We start from the raw sequence: 21,253 nt of genomic DNA on the forward strand, positions 1-21,253 counted from the left end.
TTCTCTGCTTGCTTGCAAAAAATGGTCATCATTAAAGTTCAGTGAACTATGTTTTAGGTGACTATAAAACACTGATTAGATTCTTTGCATTTTTTCACACAATCATTCCACCAACTTCAGTTGAATCCATACTTCTTTTAGGTACACTAAGATGCTATTGTTTATGACATGCATGTCGAGACAAATACATGGAGGTGAATGCAGGCAGTACATAGCAGAAAGGGCAACAGAATAATCTTATGCAAGGTATCCTCTCTGGCAATACATGTTTTAAAGTCAAACTCTAAAAGCACCTAATAGTTTTATGGTCTAACAATATCAGCTCTTGACTTACTGTTAAGTTCAAAAGTATTAAAAAAAAACAAACAAAAAGACAACACCACCACCAAACAAATAAAACCCCCTAACAATCACATTTTTTAAAAAAAAATCCCCAACAGATAAACAAAACAACAACAACAAAACACAAAGAGAACACCCCAAACAAACAGAACACGAATCCTTCAAACATTTTGCAGGCAGTTTATCTGTTTGTGAAAACTTCAGCTGTTTGGAGGTAACAGCATGTAAAACAGTAGGTGAAGCAGAAGGAACAGAAACACATAATATCACACACGTATCATGTGTTCAATGGTTTACAGTAAAAGACAAGTCTTGCATGAATTCTCAGACATATGTAGACTGGCCAAGCTGCTGACAAGCTAACTTTCACATACTCAGATCTGTCAGTCAGCTTCCTAAGCATCCACAAGAGCTGGTGAAAATACAAACTTGTGAGCCAAAATGCATTTCTAGGTATTCTTATAGTTATCACAGTAAACAGTGCTATTGTTCCATTTATAATGAAATTGAATGGATATAGCATAGGAGTGTTGTGGAAAACTGAACTGCCTCTGCCTAGGGATGCCAGGTGAAACCTTTCAGTGTACAATCCAGTAAGAGGAAAACCGTGGTAGCATTTGCTATGCCTGTAAAATGGGCAGGAAATTCTACCCACACTTGTTCTTTGCTGCCAACACCAAGGCAGCATATACTCACCAGTATAAGATAACGACAGTATGACTTCCATAAGGAACGATGATAATCAGCACCGTCTAATTGCAAAGACTGCTGTGTACTATTTATGTTCATCCACATAAATTCAGTTTTAATGACTTCCATTTCATTCTCACAAGGAAAAAATAATTAGAAAAATGCAAAATTAAATATTTCCAGGTACACAGTGGGTTAGATTTCACCATGGCTGACAGAAGGGCAAGAGCTCATAGTTCCCAGCTGAATACAAATGTGGTACAGAGAGAAATTGCCTGACATTATGCACTGACCCTTAAATATTGCTAAATGGTGCAAGCCGGTGCTGTTCCCAAGGTGCTATTCCATATTAAGCTAACCAATGCTTCAAGAAGCTGCCTCTGATTCTCTGACATCTGCCTGATTTGCCATGTCAGCAAGGACATAGGACATAGCAAGCCTAGAGTGGATTTGTCTCAGCTGAATCCAGTGACTACAAATGGGCAATTAAAGGTGCAATACATAGATATTAAATTACAGATGATGTCAGAGAGAGATTAGTTTTTCTCTTCCACAAGTAAAATCAATGGCAGTCCAGCTTTTTTAAATCACCTGTCCTGATGAAACGAGAGGATGAATGCTGATATTCTGATCTCATAGCAGCACTGTTGGTCCACTTTTGTGCAATCAATAACTGCAAAGTGGCACTGGAGAAGTAGTTCCCATCCAAATTCAGTGCAAGTGCTATGAAAAAGCTTTATTCAGTGGAAGTCTTCTAAGAGCGAGATCATGACGGAGGAAACTTCTATGGGAACACCTTTCTTCAATCATGTTATATCTATCTTAGTAGAAAAGGCAGCTTTCCAAAGCCGCTGGTCTTTCAAAGCAGTATTACAGATCCTACACAGTGCCCTTGCTTCACTATCTCATGACTATCTAAGAGGCAAAGTTGTTTCATTTTGGATGTTTTCCCTAATCTGTCCTTCCAGTATTAGGAAGTAAAGCAGCCTTGCATGAAAAAGACTCACTTCTTCCTCTGAACAAAGGCAAAATTACTGTTTAAAAATAACCAGTGCAGAAATCAGTCTGAGCTTTATTTTCACTTTTGCTTCCAAATTCCTGCTAAAGAAAATTCTGTTGAATAATGACCTCAAATTTGAAACTTCTTACTGTAATGTAGTATAGTATCACAGTTCATGGTTTTTACCTGACTTACTTGTGAGGCTTTTTAATAGACATGGAAATTCTCTTATGCAACATGATGTTGATTTATTGCTGGTATTCATATTTTTTTGTCTCACATTTGATTTAATGTCAACCTCTTATTGCTCTTGTGATATGAGATATCTTCTGGATGTTGGAATGATAGTGGGTACTTGTGGTAATATCCAGTTTAATGTGTTAGAAAATTTGGAAATGGGATATGGGCATGTAATGATGTTTCCACCCGAAAGGTAATTGACATAAGATAGTATTTACAGATTTTACTCAAATTACACAATATGATTGAATCCAAGCATTGTTCCTGAGACTGGAACAGTTAATAAAGGCATTCTTAAACAAAAATCCCTTGAACAACAGTAAGTCCAAAAGTAAAGTGTGTCAAAGGCACTCAGATGACCTCTCCACAGTGGTAAACCGCATTTCATTACAGAGTAGTTCCCAGTAACTTCAAGAAGATGTGGTATCTGAGGAGGCATAGCTTTCCATCACTGCAGTGCAAATACATCCCCATGAGCTCACTGTTTATCCCAAGGCTAAAGTGCTGTAATTTTCTTCTGAAGTCCCCAAAAACAGATAGAAAAAGTGCAAATTATGGCATGTAAGAATTTTCACAGACCCACACTCCCAGTGTCTCTTGAAGCTGTGAGAGTTGACAAGTATAAAGCCTCAGTCTGAGAGTTAAAATCATCACCTTATAAAAAAAGAAAATGCAATAATATTAGTTTAAACATCTGCAATAATTTAAGAAAATAATAAGCCTGATTTTAACAACTGAGTGGTAGAAAGATCAGTCTTCTGGGTCATACTGAAGTTACGGTGGCTCCTTAAAGCTGTCATCTGCTGCAATCTTTTCTGAAGAAAGAATTATCTTTTTCATCTGTAGTCCAAATTCTGAATTTTCTATTACAACAAAGTTATCACTCACTTTCAACCATATAAATGAAATAACAAAACTGAAATCTGTCTAGAAGGCATCCATGGTAATAATTGTCAGTAAATCTGTGCGTGTGATTAAAAGTGTGCAGAACTGGGACTTCAGTGATGAGTTTAAATGTCCTACATATTCAGTTCTGATGCAGCTTGAGCTGTAAGTTAAAAGTGGTAACATTAACAATCCTTGTTCCTGTAACCAGAACTGTATGGGTCATTTCCAAGGCACTGTGGTGAAGTAGCTGTGGCTTTTATGCTTCAGCTACCCACTCATCATGGAAAAAAGGTTCTTTCCAGGGTTTCTTAAAAGTATCCAATGCTGAGAAATATAAAAGTTTGTCATCTGACTTACTGCATGTTGCAAGTTAAGACACAGATTTTTTTTTGTTATTAAAATGAAGAAGTAAAACTGCAAAGAGTGGCTTAAGTCTCCTTTTATTTGTTCATTTCACTAAGTGCACAGAAGAGGCTACGAAGTGGAAAAATTCTACAAAAATAATAAAAAAAGCCAGGGGAAGCCAAGCTATGCTTGGACAATATGCACTGGAATTATGTCCGGACACGCACCAACGCTGTCCTCCAGAATGCTGCTTGCCTTGAGCTTGTGTTCATTAGTGCATGGCATGATGCCACTAAAGTTTCACACTGTCACATGAAAAATAAGAATGAGACTTTGACTGCAGCAAGGCTTCTGGAAGGTGAAAGTGTATTTCTGGAAGTGTTTATTTTAACTGTAATATCTGCTGATGGCAGTGGATCAAACAGTTACAGTTAAGATGCAAACATGACAACCTGAGGTGATTTGGAAATCAGTGAATTCATGCCTAGCTTTCACTTACAAAATTAATTTTTTAAGCTGGTGACTTCTTTATGTATTCTTTCAGCAGTGAGAAACATGGGGGTGGATTCTCAAAAGAAATCCTGTCTTTAAAATAGACCTGAGTTGTCTCTGTGTTCCCTTGGTTATCTGCATCTCAGTATTACTCAATTTGTGCTCCTTGGCAGCCTCAGGGCTGACCTCAGTATGCTACAGGAGGGTCACATGGACACCAAGGAATTATGGCTGAACCATAGTACCTCTGTACCTAACACTGGCCACAGCCTCTCTCCTCAACAATGCATTAACCTGTCAAAATTTTATCTATAGGTAACAATACTGATTTATATAAGTAAATGTATTAAGACTTTTCTTGTTATAATTGATTTGTAGTTTTCTGTGATGGTACTTTTTTTTTTTTTTCCTTTCAGTTCAAATTTAGTACAGAACATTTAGATGCATCCTGGCAGCTTTTTAAGTATTATCTTCCCTCTGAAATGTAAAAATTCCTGGATGCCTAGGCAAATCCTATTCTCATAAGACAAGAAGTACCCTAGGAAATGATATAACATTCCAGATAAATGAGATATCATTTTATTTGTTATTAAAACCTGTAGCCTGATCCAAAAATATAACAAACTATACCCACAATAATCTTGATGCTTTCCAAAACAACCAGCTTTCTGGAAGTATCCTTCTCAGCCAAGACTACTAGAATCCCAGTTAGTATACAGAAGCGTGTGCTGAGCTATATATTAAAGCTATTGGTACCATAGTGAAGGGGAACCAATATTTATAAATTGTACATTGCCTAAGAGAAAGTCAAAACTTTAAAAACTGCATTTCTAAAAACTCATTAAAAAATAATTTAAACTCAAACCTACTCTCTATTTTGACGTAACATTATTTAGGTTGCAACCTACATATTTTTTAAGATTTTAGGTGTAAGAAAGAAAAATCCATAAATGTAAATTTAAAAAATTGCATATGACTTACTGTTATCCTTTGCATTAGGGTTCAGTTTTCTTTCCCTCTCTGTTAAAGTAATTATATACAAATTTAGCTTAAACATTTCTAGATTTGAAAGAAACAATCAATTCAACAAAACCTCACATTAAACTGAGATGTAAGCACAGTTAAGTTCATTATTGAATCATATCAAATAAACTCTACATTTCTTTTACAAAACCTGAATCAAATTCTGAAGTCATAATGTTAAGACTCTCATGACTGTAAATATATTTGTCTGCTTTACTGGAGTCTGTTCATGTGCAAGAAAATACAATAATAGTCTGTTTCCTATATTACTTTTGCACTACTTCACATGCAAACAAGGAAAGAAATACTGCAATAATCTTGTATTGCACCATTTTAATTATAGAGCCATAATGGCGTTGAAAAATAGTGTAGTATACTGTAGCCACAGTGTCTTTGTAGCTGTGAAGAAAGCACCCTTCAAACTATGCTTTTACAGTCCTCCTTACACAAGGCAAAGTTTGTTTGTGCTCTGTACAGAATACTAACTGGTTGATTTTTAAAATATATCTTTCCATACCCTTTATCTCACATAGGTAACACAGGGAGGAAAATAAAACCCAACTCAAATTATCCAAGATCTCATCTTCTACTCTCTTGTCATCTAGAAATGAAATGTACCAAAGTCACACATAGAGTTCATAGAGTTACTAAAATTTCCTAAAGGTTCATCACAGGAGAACATAAAGAAACAGTAAGAAGTTTCACTATCAGAAGTAAAATGTACCTTTTTTGGGTTGCTCATTCTTGAACGATTTTCTCTTCTGAAATATTATTAGTGCAGAGAGAAGGACAGCTACAGTCACACATGTGAGAATGATTAAAGAGATTAGGAATTTTTGTCCACTATACTGTGTACTCATTAAAGCTGTCAAAAACATGAAAGGAGAGTAAATTTGTGACTTACAAAAGAGACATTGTTTATCAAGTTATCAGTTCTGTTTCTCCAAAGTTTTGTTCTGACTGAACAAAGGATTTTTTAAATTTATCAGCATGGTGATTTACACTCATTTTATTAATAATTTGTTCTGAAATATTACTGTAAAAAGCCTTACAAAAAACCAGTCGAATCTCTCATTTGTATGACATTTTAGTCTGGCACCATCCTATTGGCATCTGCCTTCGAAATATTTATATATATTGGTAAGACCCCCTCTCAGTCTTCTCTTCTCTGGACTAAACAGTGTCTCTTCACAAGAGAGATGCACCAGACTTCTCATCATCCTTGTGGTCATCACTGAACCCTTTCCAGGACCTCGTTCTCGCTTGTGTCCTGAGGAGCCCAGAACTAGGCACAGCACTCCAGATGTGGCCTCACTACTGGTGAATAAAGGGACAGGATAATCTGCCTTGACTTGCTGGCAATGTTCTTCCTAATGCACCCCCAGGATACCATTTCTTTCTCAGCTGGCTCATGGAGAGCTTTTTGTCTGCCAGGATTCCCAGGTCTGTCTCTGTAGAACCACTTCACAGAGGTCAGACCCCAGCCTGTGCTGGTAGTTGAGGCAATTCCTCCCCAGGTGCAGGATCTTACACTCCATTGAACCTCATTAGGTTTCTCTCTGCCCAACCCTCCATCTAATTAAGGTCTATGGAGCCTTCAGGTGGATTGGCCATTCTGCCCAGATTAGTGTCACCAGCAAACCTGTGGCAGGTACTTTTGTCCAGGTTGTTAATAAATTGAGTAAACCCAAACCCAGTATTCATCCTTGGGGAATGCCACTGACAGCAGGCTTCCATCTGGATTCTATTCCTCTGATCCCAACCTTCTGGGCTCTGTCATTTAACCAGTTCTTGATCCTATTCATCTAACCCACATTTCCTGAGTTTACCCATGATGTTACAGGTGACACTGTCAAAAGCCTTCCTGAAGTCAAGGAAGACAACCAGGTAGAACAATTATGTAGGAGACTATCAGGGAAAATATCCATGCAGCTGGAAAAATTCCCTCTGTATTGGAAGGAAAATAATGAAAGCTACCTTAAAATTAAAATTTATAGAAAAAATACAGACTGGTTTGTTGGAGTGGAAGCTAGCTAAGACTTCAAAGACGTAAATAATACTGACTTATTCTGTTTCTCAATAATCAATATTATACTGGTTTCTAGAAATTAACTCCAGTGGTGGACCATAGTTCATGAATATATGAACACTGTTGTGTACAAGTTCGAGGTCATACGAACCTAAAGTGGAAATGTGAGTTGAAGTTTCTCCATTCAGTTCTTTATTCCAGAAGACACAAGTGTAGTTCTCACTCATATTTGGTTTGAATGTCAGGATGCTGGTGACATTGTAGAGGCCATCTGCAGTCAGTGTGTAGGTGGTATTTGCTGGTCCACTGAGATTGAAGTTCTGGTTTTGCCAGAAAACCTCTGCCAGAGGAAAGCCTTCTGACTGGCACATAAAAACAAACTTGTCTTCACCTGGTATTCTCATTACTTGAGTGTTTATTCTCTTGTAAGATGCTGCATAAGAAGTTGTTGAGTGAAATTGTTGTATGCAACAGTAGTCATTTTCTCACTTCACTTTCCCTGCTTCCCTTTAATGCTATGTATTACCTCTGGCTATATCTGTGGGGCACTTATTTAAAGTGATGAAGGATATTTTGTAGAACAAAGCAAAATTGATTTTTCAATCCTTACCATGTTTACAGCAAAAGAAGACACTCTGGTACTTTATACAGGGCAGCAGTTGACACTAAATTTATAATTTATTAAGACAGAGGAGACAAGTGGAATATTATGGGACTCTTATTTTCATTTTTAGAATATGCCACTTCCAAAAAGGCTGATTTTTATGTTTATTTTACCGTAGCTTATAAACAATGTAATATTTTCATATTAGAACAAAATTGACTTTTCAGAGGAAATAATGTGGGTCTTAAGAATGTCTGTGTCCATTATTGTATTTGATAAAGATTGCTATTCAAATATCTAGGTGGGAAACAAATGCTGCTTTGCATCACACAGGCATGCAATTGGTGGGAAACACTAGAAATCTTTCAACTATCTGGTCTGTCCTTTTGTCCAGTAACATATAGCTTTATTACTGATACCCACTTGGCTTCAATGAGCACAGAAAATCACATGTCCTTGCTCTGGGAGCTGCAGTCACTTGGGGAATCCCCAGTCACTTGGGTAATTGCAGCAGGGTTCATAAGAATAACAAAGCATCTCTGAGAAACTTCTGGGAATGACCAGAGGGTGGCAGGGGTTCAAAGGAGAGGAGGGAGGAAGAGCTGGAGAAAAGGCTGTAGAAAGAAAGGGAAAGGAAGAAGGATGGAAAGAGAACAGAGGCTGTCCCTCCCCAGCACCCGCAACTCCTGGAGGAGCTCAGCTGTTGAACCAAAGGCTGGCCACAAAGAAGACAACTGCTTTAATTCAGCTGGGACTGAGCACAAAGTCTTGGTGAGACAATTAGCAACAAATTCCTTCAGATTAAGCAATTTCTACCAGCTTGTAAGAATTTACTAGAGATGCCTCAATGAGGATCCACTTGCATTTAATTGAACCACTTACCTTTTACTTCCAAAGCAATGTACATGTAGTCCACGCCCTGGTAGGCAATGAGACAAAGGTACGAGCCTGCATCTGTTATCTTCACGTTGGTGATCTGAAGGATGGCTCGTCCCAACTTCAGTTCACTGTGCAGAAGTGATGCTCTTCCTGTGTAATCAGGATGTTGGGATTGGTGGAGTGCCTTGCCATTGCGGAATGTGTACACCTCCTTCGATTTCAACCAGCCCTGCCTTTTCTGCTCCCAAACAACAATCAGGAGTCCTAGATCCACTGAGCCGTTCACAGGGAATCTGCATTCCATGGTCATATTGCTCCCATACTCTGCAGTGTAGAGCTGTTGAGGAACTTCAACAGTAAATAAAGCTATACGAGGAAAAGAGAAGTTTCATTTGTTTTACCAAAATATGTTCTGATTTTCTTTACATTTGGGCAAAACTGTCAGATAGTATATGGGTTGTATACTGTATACAGATAGTCAGAGGTATATGGCTACTAATTTGACTAAAAGTTTTAAGCATTTTTTGTTCATATTCACACTAGTATTTGTAGCATATAGTAATTATAGTAAATCCTCTATATTCTGTATTGATTACAGAATCTGAAAGATGAGAGCAAAATTACCATGTTTCTTGGTGTTATTTTTTCATATTTTATGAGTAACTTAAGGCTAGGCAAGTGGTTATACAGGGACCATTTTTATCCCTATGATAAATTATCTCTATGATTACCTATGATATGGTTTCTTACATGCCCTAAGGTTGTAGTAAAAACAACAATTAATTGTGGAAACTGTAAATCTAATTTTGTTAAGCTTTGCAAAAAGAAATACCAGTGTAGTTCCTGTGAAACAGATTTGTACTGGATAAACAAGTAGGGCTCAGAATTGCTATGTAGCAATTACAGTCTCCATAAACCTGGAACCACGTGTGTATCATTTGATCTCATGCATTTTCTCAGATACATGTAACAGTAACAACGTAACACCATAATCTTAGCCATTGACCCAATCTGAAATTAATATTGTTATGAATTGGTTGCCATTCTAAAGTGTACTTCATATGGCAGTTATTTATAATACCTCATTCAATATACCTTGTTACTACTTTTCATATTGGGTGTACTATATATTGGTAGACAGTTTGGGGGCACTTGGATGTGTTGGTAGTGACATTCTGTAGAGAAGTCCATACAACTGTGCATTCTTTTTAGTGTATGTGTCTCTGAAATACTTAGGGAAACCTTAGCATTGCTAGGTTCCCTTTAGCAATGTTTGTTTCTTCACTTATATGCAATTGTAGTAAGGGAAAAAAATAGGTGAAAAAGTGCCAAGCTCCTTCTGGGTTTCAGCCAAGCTGCTTCTCCTACCAGCATGGACAGGGGAACACAAGTGATTTTACTTCACTCCATATCATACTGAGATTGTTATGCTTCCCAGTGGGCATTGGTTGCTTTGGTCATCCTCCTTCTCACAGCCATGCCACTGATGCTGGACACCTCAGCTGACAATACACAATATGTTAAAGAAGCCTGGCTCTGGGAAGTGACGGACACCTATGCTTGGTCAGTGCCAGTGCCTTCTATTAGATGGAAGGCAGAGACTCCAGACATTACTGACCGTTCATGCAGGTATTGCTGGATGTGCTAAATGCTAAAAGCTGCATGAGCTCTGCTAGTGGAACTGAAAGGCAATTTCTCTTTCACCTGATACCATGGAGAGCTGTGTTTCCAGCAATAGTATTTTGAAGATCTGGAACATTTTCTCAGGTAGATCTGAAATAAAAGTAGGTTTGCATTAGAACTTGTAGCAACTACCTTCTGCTGAGGCAGATCAGAGCCATGCTAACCTTTAAAATCCATCACAGGTCATAAGTAGCAAAAGCAGAAAGAAACGCTAGACTACCAGCAGAAACAAGGAAAATCCTTATTTGAGCAGCTCATGCACATGCAAAGCATACAAACCAATTGCAATAAATCAATAGCAATAAATAGAAATAAATCATATTATAATATGTTTATTATGTTATATGTAATATTACATGACTTTTAATGAATCCAAGTGCCAAGTCCTGCATTTTGGCCGCAATAACCCCCTGCAATGTTACAGGCTGAGGATGGTGTGGCTGGACAGTGCCCAGGCAGAAAAGGACCTGGGGGCACTGGCACAGCTGGCTGACCCTGAGCCAGCCGTGTGCCCTGGTGGCCAAGCAGGCCAATGGCCCCTGGCCTGTGTCAGGAACAGTGTGGCCAGCAGGAGCAGGGAGGTCATTCCTCCCCTGCACCCAGCACTGGTGAGGTCACACCTCGAGTGCTGTGTCCACTTCTGGCCCCTCAGTTTAGGAAGGACCTTGAGACCCTTGAGTGTGTCCAGAGGAGGGAACAAGGCTGGTGAGGGGCTGGAACACAAACCCTGTGAGGAACAGCTGAGGGAGCTGGGGCTGTTCAGCCTGGAGAAAAGGAGACTCAGGGGTGATCTCATCACTCTCTACAGCTCCCTGAAAGGTGCTTGTAGTCAGGTGGGGTTGGTCTCTTCCTGCAGGCAGCAACTGACAGAATAAGAGGACATAATGTTCAGCCAAGGGAAATACAGGTTGGATATTAGGAAAAAAAATTTCACTGAAAGAATAATAAAGTACTGAAATTATCAGCCGGGGGAGGAGGTGGAGTTAGTTTTAAAAAAGACTGAATGTGGCACTCAGTTGACGTGTTAGGGCATGGGTTGGACTCAATAATCTTGAAGGTCTCTTTCAACCTAGTAATTCTGTGATATCCATAACTTGACACATTACATTTTCAGGATCTGTAGCTTGAAGGCAGTTTTAAATGGTCTGACAGGGAAATGCTTTTATATTTTTTACTACCCATAAGTAATAATCAATTCCAATTGACTTTTTCCATGTAGGAGAGATGCATGAACAAACACAGGATGATTTTTTAACTGTCTGCACTAAGACCTGATCTAGTTTACAAGATTTTTAACACTGCCTTTGTTTTAACTCTGCTTTTCATGGGCATCTTGAAGTTTCTTACTGCCTTAAACCTAAAGACCAGGAAATACCTGGAACACATTGTGAGGAAATGGAAATCTCAGGATGGCTAAATTGAGGTTTTCTTCAGAAAGGATTAGAATGAAGATATACTGCTGCTGTTCTTTCACTTTGCATTGCTCTGACCTGTGCAAAATGTCTTGTTACTGGCAGTAAACCAACAGCACTGGAATAATGCAAAAGGAGAAAGTACAGTTTTAGAATGCAAGCGTTCCAGTAATAATGACATCATAGAAAAGGCAGAAGAATTACTTTGAATGAAGCTTGCTAACATGCAGTATAATCTGGAAGAAAAAAAGTAGTGCATAAGATCCAGAAATAAGCTACAAGGAAGTAAAGAAGGAGTAATTTTAGACTTCCCCAGAGCTAGACTTACTGGAGGAGTGGTTTGATTTTACTTCCCTATTCTTTTGTGGGCTCTACTTGAAACATTTTTATTCCAGTTTTCTTAGGAGCTGTATTTCTTTCATTGCTTCTACCCTTGAGCTTTTGGAAAGTGAGGCTCAAACTTTAGCAAATTATCTGCCAAAATTGTGGGTCTGCAAATTCAGACCTTAATCATATGATGTTGCAAATAAAGATTTACATGCAAACTACTGTAAGTAGACTTATTACATGTAAATGAAAGCAAGTTACCTTTTTCAAAGGACTGAGTCCATTACTACTTAATGTTATGAATCATAAATACTATGGCTGTGTGAGAAAGGAGCTAATAAACATTATCAGAATCTCTATTTTCCAGATGCGGAAGTAAAGACTGTCACTGTTTACCATCCTCAGGCTCCTACTATGCACACTTTTCCATACAGCTTACCTAGAAGAAGCTGGAGTAAGAGGAGGAGCTGAACAAAGAATGGAACAATATTGCACATCAATATTTAGGTCTAAATTAAATTAGGTCTGGATTAACTTTATATGAGATGTTTTAGGTATTCTGCTGTCTCTTTTATAGTTCAGGGTTCATTAAGAATGCAGAGCATGTTTATTTTTTAATGTAGGGGATAGGATTTTTAAAAATACACATATTACTGATAGTAAAAATAAGGAGATACAGAATCAAAGCCCCAAAAGATAATCATAATTATTAAATATCAAGTAAATCTTGCCTGAGGGATTAGTTTTAGAAAAGCATCACACAATATATAAATACAAAAGTATACAAAGTATATAAATATAAAAGAGAATCCAAGTACAAGAACATTTTAACTTGTAATACTGGCAGCAGTCATAGAATGCTTGGGGATATCAGGAAGGATCTGTATTAGAAAGATCAAAGATCCATCAGCATGGATGTGTATTAGAAAGATCAAGAATTGTCAGCAAGGATATGTATTAGAAGGCATCCTTCTTTATTTTCATAATCTCACTAGCAGACATCAAGTTTTTGTGCAACCTCAGTGCAATCTACCCATGCAACTTCATCGTGTAACTCTGACACACTTCCACAGAGAAGCCTGCACCAGCATCTGGAAGGGGATTTCTTCTGAGCTTGAGCTACTAACCATTCATGTGACAGAATAACCCTCATATTCTCTCTGCTTTTAGTAAAATCATATCCTGCTCTTCAGCAGTCCTTGTACACAATTATCCTTACTTGTCCTAAGCTCACAGCACTGTCTCTTGTTTTGCTGTTAAGCAAAAGGCCATTTCTAAAACGTATTTGTCATATGCCTGTTACAAATTTACAGGGGTAAAAGAAGGAATGCTGTACCCCAAAAATCAGCACTTAATGCTTCTTGCAGCAAAGTGAGGAGTTGAAAATATACTTACTGTCTGAGAACAGTAAGAAGTAGCATGATATTTCAAGAACAATTGAGATGCAGTCAGTAAATTGATTTCCCAGACCAACCTGTAGAAGAAAAAGCAAGTTATCACACAGTGCTCTATGATTATGTGACGTAAGTTGAAAAAACCTTGGATAATTGAGGTGGTGAAAAACATTGTGTTACACATCTCAAGATCATTATGGCTTTTTATGAGTTGTAATAGTTACAGTGGAAATGCAGAGCCAAAGACAAAAGTTGGAATGGGACCAATGAAAACAAAAGCATGACTGTGATCAGGGAAAATGAGGAATATAATCTTATCTTTTTTGCACAGCTTTTTTACTTTACTGAATACTAAGTGAAACCCCTACTTAACTTCACTGGCCCAAAAGTAACATATTCAGGTAAATTTTCTTAGTGAATGCTGACTGAAATCCAGATGGCAATGAAACAAATAGCTAAAGTTCCACCAAAGATCTAAATGGTACTAAATATTGCTTTTCTTCTCTTGATTCATTCAGTTTTTCCTCCTCTGTCTTTTGCACACTCGTTGCAGTCCCTTGTTGCTCACCTCACCACACAGGCAATTTATTGTTGGGATCATTGCTATATTCCTGATGTTTACCTGTGGCAGCCGATTTGCATCATTTCAGTCTGCTGTTCATCTTTCACCTTTCAGGTTAAGAGATATCATTTCCCACTTCCTCCTTTGATCACACTATCTGTGAATTCTCACTTTCCCTGCATTGTTTAACTGTCACCTGTTGAATATTTTCCACTGTCAGTTTTTTGTTCCATGACAAATTGAATCATTCTAATACAGCTGCACTTTGTTTTCTCTATAGATAATAGGAAAGAATTGGGATGGAATTTTGTTACATTTAAAAAGAAGTGTGTATATCATAGAACTTTTCAAACTTTTCAGCTCCTATCTGATATATTACTGAATACAGGCTGACACTCTGGCATGATACACTGCAAATTTTCTTTCATACCTCCATCTCAGAAAGACTTCTCAGAGAAGCACAAGAACTTCCCTTGATAACCTGTGCTTTTCTGGGATGCAGAAGGTTAAAGTCTCCAGACTTGCTGTGTAATCAAAACAACCTATTGTCTACAGGTAGTGTGTTAGTAGCAACTAAAAGAAAGTAAACAGGAATGTATAGATACAAATATATACACAGTTTTCTTCTCCATTTAAATCTTCCCTGAAATTCAGGATGAAATATTTGCTAAGAGCTACATCCTCATGCACAAGCTGAAGAGGCTTGCCAGCACCACTCCTCTGCCTTTGCCTATGACAGAAGACAGAGTTGCAAGAGAGTTTCAGCTTCTAAAAATACTAGGGTTAGAAATTATATGGACCTGAGTTTTAGGATCTGTAACTCATCCAGTCTTTCATTTACAATCAAAGTCTGTATCCCAGTAATAATTTGAAAATAAACTTAAGTAAACCTTAAGAATCTAGGAAAAAAACCCGCAATCCATCAGTAAGAAATATAGGAAACATCAATTTACATTTTTTCAGTATTATACTCACATCAGATCTTTATGCAGGTCATTGCAATCTGATTCATGCAACAGCAAAGAGTTTCAAAGCCCTATCCTAATTGCACAACAGCTGAAACTACCAAATTCTTATGACATGCACCAATAGCACAGCTTGTAGGCTGATCTTCTTGAGGCTTTATGTCATAAAAAAACCTGACTGTGTTGAAAGGGCTTTTCTTACGACATTGTTAGAACTTTCAGTTTTGTGCTGATTTGTACTGGGCTGACTTCTCGGCATTGCTGAGAATGTGCATGCATCCAAAAAATTAGACAAAGCATTCTGTAAAAATTATGTGCTCAGATTCTGCTTTTGAATATACCCATAATTTTTCAGTTGGTTTATAACCATTTAGAGCACTGTACAGCATTGGCATCTGAACTTGTATTTACTTGACTGTTCTACATTCATGAAACCATAAAATTACATTTTCTTAGGTTTCATCAGATTAATTTTACAAGAATTCATCAAGCAATTACCTAATATTTGCAGAACCCATTTCCTTTTAATTTTTTAATTGATGTTACTACCAAAAAAAAAATCACTATGAGACTAATCAAACACACTCCAATGAGGCTGTGAATCTCAATTCTTACAAAGGCATGCACCAAACTTTCAAATTTTTACCAGACAAAGCCTGGGCAATTGTTTTGAGGATGTTACTGCTTTTAGTGGAAGACTTGATTAGGTGGTTGATAGATCCCCTTTCCAATATAAAATTATTTTGCTCTATGAAACAGCTTTATCAATGGATGCATCTTTTCATTTTTTATTTTCTCTATCTTTTTACTTATGATGACATCATGAGTAAGAGACATTAAAGAGATACAAATGCATTTGTGCTACAGGTGGGACACATACTCTTTTATCTCCTTTTGTCTTGCACTGCTTGCAAGAATTGTGTTCTACCTCAACAAAAAAATGACTGTGGCTTTACTCTTTGAATCCTAGCTGATTTGAGGTGATCTATGATGATTGCCTGCCTCACAGCTCCAGACTGATTTATGAAATTATGTCTCCTGCTGCCTAGTAGAGAGCAAACTAGTTCAACAAAACCACTGTTACATGACTTTATTTTTCCTCAGTAAGTTTATCATGTCACACAAAGTCATTCACGAGAAGCTCAGCTTTTCCCAGAAAAACTCCAATGACTTCTTTGGCAGAAGTCAATGATTTGGATGACAGAAAAGAAACACTAAAGTTATTTCACAGTCACCATCACCATCTTCTACTCATTCTGAGCCAGTCCTGCTTATAATATGTTTTCTCCATGTGTTCCCATTTTGGAACAAGAAGATAGCTCACTGAAATTGCCTAAGAGTCAGTGACTTGCCTTGGCGTCATATGAACCCGATAATTTCTGCCTTCTCTGGGACAGTCATATATTTGTGGGATCAGAGAAGTATGGAGAGGTAATCTGGGACAAGATGCTGAAAAACCAGAAGTCCTACTGTTAACATCTTCAAAAGCAGAAATTCTAGTGTTAATATCTCTGTTGTTTTCCTGGCTAGCCCATACTTGAATGATGGAGCATGGGTATTTTTTTGGCCAGGGGGCAAAAGAGACACTCAAAAGTCTTGCACTTCTGCTCTGTGAAAAGCTGTGCAATCAAAATCAATGATTCTGTTTTTCATATTATTAGATCTTTAATGGTATTCATATTCTGGACAATTAAATGCCATGTCACAATACCACCCTGGTTCATAGTTGTATTTCACAAATAAATGAGCCCTGAACTGAAATACCAATAAGCTAATTTAGATTGTGCACATGAACAAGACTTTTCTGAGCGTTTTTGGAATTCTAATAATGCTTGGCTATTAGGAAGTAAAATGCAGCTTACTGAAATTAGTCTGCTCCGACTTGCTGCATTTTGTCTTCCAGATATCTGAAAACGCTGAAGTATCATGCAAATGTTTTTAACGGAAGAAAAAAATGTTATTACACATGCAGTACTTAACTACATTTTTAGTGTTAGGATAGGAAGTATTTCCACTTACCAAGTTCTCATGAACTAAATGTGTTCTATATTCATTTTGGTGTATATTCTCTATAATGAGTGGAAAATACTTGACTTGAAATCACTTAAAGCATTGAAGGATAAACATGTGATTTTGTCACCCTGTATTCGTAAAAGTGAAGCCACAAAAAAAGTGTAATTTCTAAAATAAGATTAGACAAGTTCAGCTTTGTATTTCAGAGAAGTATGAAATAGAGCTTATTTAGCAAGGGCGGGTCTTTACACTTTACCTGTTAGTCAGCACATGTCCTGCATTTTTGAGGAAGTAGCAAAATTTTCTTCTTCCTTCAACCATTCAGGGATTCAACCACTATAATTCTAGAAGTTAGGGTTCAGCTACAGAATTTATATTTTTATCCCCTCATTTTGTTATCTCACTCATCTGATATACAGCACTTTCAACAGTAACTTGACCTTTCTCTTACAGGGAAAAGAGAAATGTAGCAACTCCTGCTGTCCAATAGATTTCAATGAAGACATTAACTTCAGTTCCATTACACTAAGCAAGCACTGCAAACAGCACTGCAAACAGCACTGCCTTACAAAGGCTTATAAGAACTAACAAAAAGAGACTTCTTCACTTTTACTGTAATATGCATACAACTTGTCCAATATCAAACAGCAAGTAGAAAGTGAAGAGGTCGTCCTGTCCAGAAAGGAAGTTATTTATGTGGTGATATGATTCTGCATTTTTGTACTGAGTCAGTATTTTGTCTACAAATGACCCTGATATTTCAAAAAACCCTCTGTAGATAAGTAAAATGTGGCTATCATTTTCAATGATACTGAGATTCAAAAAGCACGTTGGGAAGCAGGAGGAGATATTCAAGTTCACATAGTAACCTTGAAGAGTCAAATGGGAAAAAACTGTATCCGAATACAAAAGATTTGCAATAAATTAGGGGAATCACTCTGTAGTAACTATTGGTCAACTGGGGTTGACCAATCCCATTACGATTCTGAGACACATTTCTCTATTCTGCTACATAGAACAGCTTTCTGAGATTATTAAACACAACCTTACATTAGCTAGTTTGAATACTGCCAGCAGTGAAGCCCTGGTATTCTTGAGTGAGGACTTTATCCACATTATTGGGACTACATGATAAATTATTTATTTTCAAATGAAAAAATAAGCCCTGAGTTCAATGAGATTCAAGTTCTCTTTTATCTGTTCTTTGTGGGAGCCATTAGAAATAGGTCATGGCTATAGACTCTCTCCTACATCTACATCTTAGATACTGTTTTTTCTCAGAAATACGCAAATAGAGCTTATCCTACTTGCTGACAGGTTAAGGAAAGCAGGAAAAAACACAAGAAAAAATGTGTTTTATTAAAAATAATACAATTGTGAATACCATTGTCATACATTTTTTTTCACCTATGTATGATCTCCCCCAAAAAACTATGCACTTAACAAAATGTAACATAATAACTTGTGAAATGGGATCCAGTAACAGGTTTCTTCAGCATTTCTATGTAATCACATGTATTACAATTAACATTAATTACAATGATAATTAAATGCTTATTCAAATTTATTAAACATTAATTACACATTAAATATACATGTAAGCATGTATTTAATGAAGTAAGAAGTAAGTAGATTTTCTTTTTTCCATTTCCAAGAAAACAGAATGGCCATCTAAAACAAGGACTGTTCTTCCTAAATATCCAAAGAATTGTATTATCCCCATATTGTAAATCAGAAGCACAATGAGCAGTAACCAAGTAGTGCCAGCTATATCATGAGGAAATTAAATGCCCAAAATGCTTTTCAAAGAAAGATATGAAAAAGCTCAGTATAACTTAATTTTCAAGCCATGCTTGCCAGGATTTTTAAATAATCTTTTTCAGGCTTAGCTCCGAGCATCTGGTATTTTAAGGACCAAAAATCCCATGTTTGTATGGCACCTTGTCTTATGCAGCATCATCTTTTATGAGGATCAAAGTTTTGAAAAGATTCTTCAAAAGATGGAAAACCAGTTTCATGCAGGAAATTAAGATGAAGAAGGAAGAAAAAATGGTTCAGAAGATGACTTATCAAGAACACAATATAAAATTCATGATGGTCATAGACCTAAAGTGCTTTACCTGAAAGATATTTTCCATAAAATATTTATTTGAAAGACGCATTTGCCTAAATTTGAGAAGGTGGAAACTTTGATATTAAATAAATAACTCAATACCTAATCACATATACAGAAGACTGCATTCAATAAATTTTTATGCTATAATAATTATTTCAACTTCATTACATTTTTCCTCCTTTACAACAATATAGAAAATTGTCATCACACAATAAATACAAAAAAATTAATATCCCCTTTAATAGATAGGATACATAACATTTGAGCTGTCAAATCTTCACAATAGAGGAAATAAGTCTTCCCCTGCTCTCTAGATCGTCTGCATATCTGTAACAGGAAGAGTTACAAGAAAAAATTATTTAATTATAAAATTATGAAGGCACAGAACACTTCATAGCTTTGGGCCCTTTTCCTTGGGTTTGGAGGTATCAAAAAGTTTCCTTCATTATTAAAATTAAAGTTCTGAAATTAAATTAATTAAAAGATAATCAGGAAAAGAAGATGATCATGGGAGGAAATAAAGTGGTAGTTCAAACATACTGGTGGGGAAGTGCTCTTTAGCAAATACAGTGAGATTGCCCCCTTTCTTTTAAAACCTTTTAAAATTCTTTCAAATACGTTTAGTGCTCCATCTGTCATTATTCCCAGTGGAATATCCCCAGGCCCTAACTCTTTGGCTTGGTGATCTATACCTGCAGGACCAGCAGGCTTACCTGTAACTTTACTGCAGTAAAGTGTAGAAGGGAGGGATTTGGGATGCAGTAAATGCAAGTGCTTTATAAGTCAGCAAGAAAGTGAGAGAAAAACCTCAGTAATTTCACCTTCCTCTTCCACACCACGGGATGTTTCACAGGGGTGAGATACTTGATCATACATTTTCTTGCTTTGTTGAGACAGAATCACAGAGCTTGAGACCTGCTCAAGTGGCTGTGACAGGTTCCTGTCTCATCCTTCATGGCCATCAGATGTGCGTGAGCAACTCTTTCTTCAGCAAAAAGTGCAAGCCGGAAAGAACTACTGATTTGGGTTGCTATATATCTCCACATCACATTTTCCTTTGTATATCTTTACTTTCTATTTTAAAAACCAGATTCATTATCTGATGTAACAAACAGTACACAATGAGCTATGATGGTGAGTTTGCAAGACACAGAACAGGAGGCTGTTTTTCTCTTGAAGACTCTGTCTGTTGAAACAAGCTAAATAAACCAGCCTTGAATCAATGCTCCAGTGACCAGGGGTGGTTTATGCTGTGTGCAATTTGGTCCTAATTTTTCCTTTGTCATTAATACGTACATTTCAGCTCTCTGTCTTCAGAAGCATCATCTCTGCAGTCACGTGTGTCCTTATCTTTTGACAGCTCTGTAAGCAAAGGACATACATACAGGCAGCAGTGAGCATAGCTTAACCTTTTCCTATAGTGATAAATCTTATTAGAAACTGCTATCTCAGGCCACTCAGATTCTAGAGTGACGAATGCAGATGAAGGAATGAGATAAATACTAAATGCCATGTCCGTTTGGGTAAGTATTCTCAAGAGAGTTTTTCTTAGGAAAAACCAATGGCCAGCATGAGCTAATTTTCACACAGCAATTTAACTTTTGGTGGTCTCCAAAAAACCATACAGAAAATTAAAAGTAGATCAACCAGTAACCATCCTGAGAGGCAGCAAAAGCATTTTAATCTTGCCTGCTGTAAAAACAGAGTCTCTTTGCTCTGTTCTTCATTTCCTTCAATACCACCTGTCATGGTGGCTCTGGCCTTCCACTGAGTTTTGCTCATAGTAAACAGCATCCATATCACAACACAGAAACTAAGGCTTCCCTGTGTTTCTCTCAAGAAGGCCAAACTCTGTCATGAATGTTGTGACAAAGACCCTCAAATGCATGCTGTGATACTGGACGAAACAGAGGAGCATGCCAATGCAGTTCAAATTGCAGCACGAAGTCTGCACATCAGGATGTGATGCCATTCTGAGGTATTATGTTCCAAGGAGCCTGTCCCATCCTATTGCAGACTCTCCAAAACACAACATACTGCTCTATCCTTTTCTTGTGCATATTAGAAGTGCATCAGTTCCTGGAACAAGTATGCATTTATTTTGCATTTTCTTTTCAAAAGGATGATATAGTCATGAAAAACCACTCTAATTTATAGTTGTTATGTGAATGAAATGCAGAAAGCAAAATCAAAATTGTATTTAAATCTCCGTTTGGCTGCCACCATTACAAAATTAATTCTCAAGCAAT

At 37.2% G+C, this 21,253-nt stretch overlaps 1 protein-coding gene across 10 annotated transcripts in view; it reads right to left on the reverse strand.

The window, feature by feature from the left end:
• Positions 1-462: 462 nt before the first annotated feature.
• The window catches only part of CD274 (CD274 molecule), an 88,058-nt gene continuing 67,267 nt past the window's right edge, over positions 463-21,253 (reverse strand). For 3 of the 10 annotated variants that reach the window (XM_079330053.1, XM_079330046.1, XM_079330054.1), the window contains exons 7-9: positions 20,301-20,366; positions 13,350-13,428; positions 10,236-10,305 (exon numbers count right to left, since the gene is read on the reverse strand). In XM_079330053.1, coding sequence (XP_079186179.1) covers positions 13,403-13,428; positions 20,301-20,366 — 92 coding nt within the window. In that variant the 3' untranslated portion in view covers positions 10,236-10,305; positions 13,350-13,402. The other 7 variants (XM_079330049.1, XM_079330048.1, XM_079330047.1 and 4 more) reach the window with 7 other exon arrangements.

The sequence above is a fragment of the Erithacus rubecula genome (genome assembly GCF_903797595.1).
Source record: "Erithacus rubecula genome assembly, chromosome: Z".
Lineage (NCBI taxonomy): Eukaryota > Metazoa > Chordata > Aves > Passeriformes > Muscicapidae > Erithacus > Erithacus rubecula.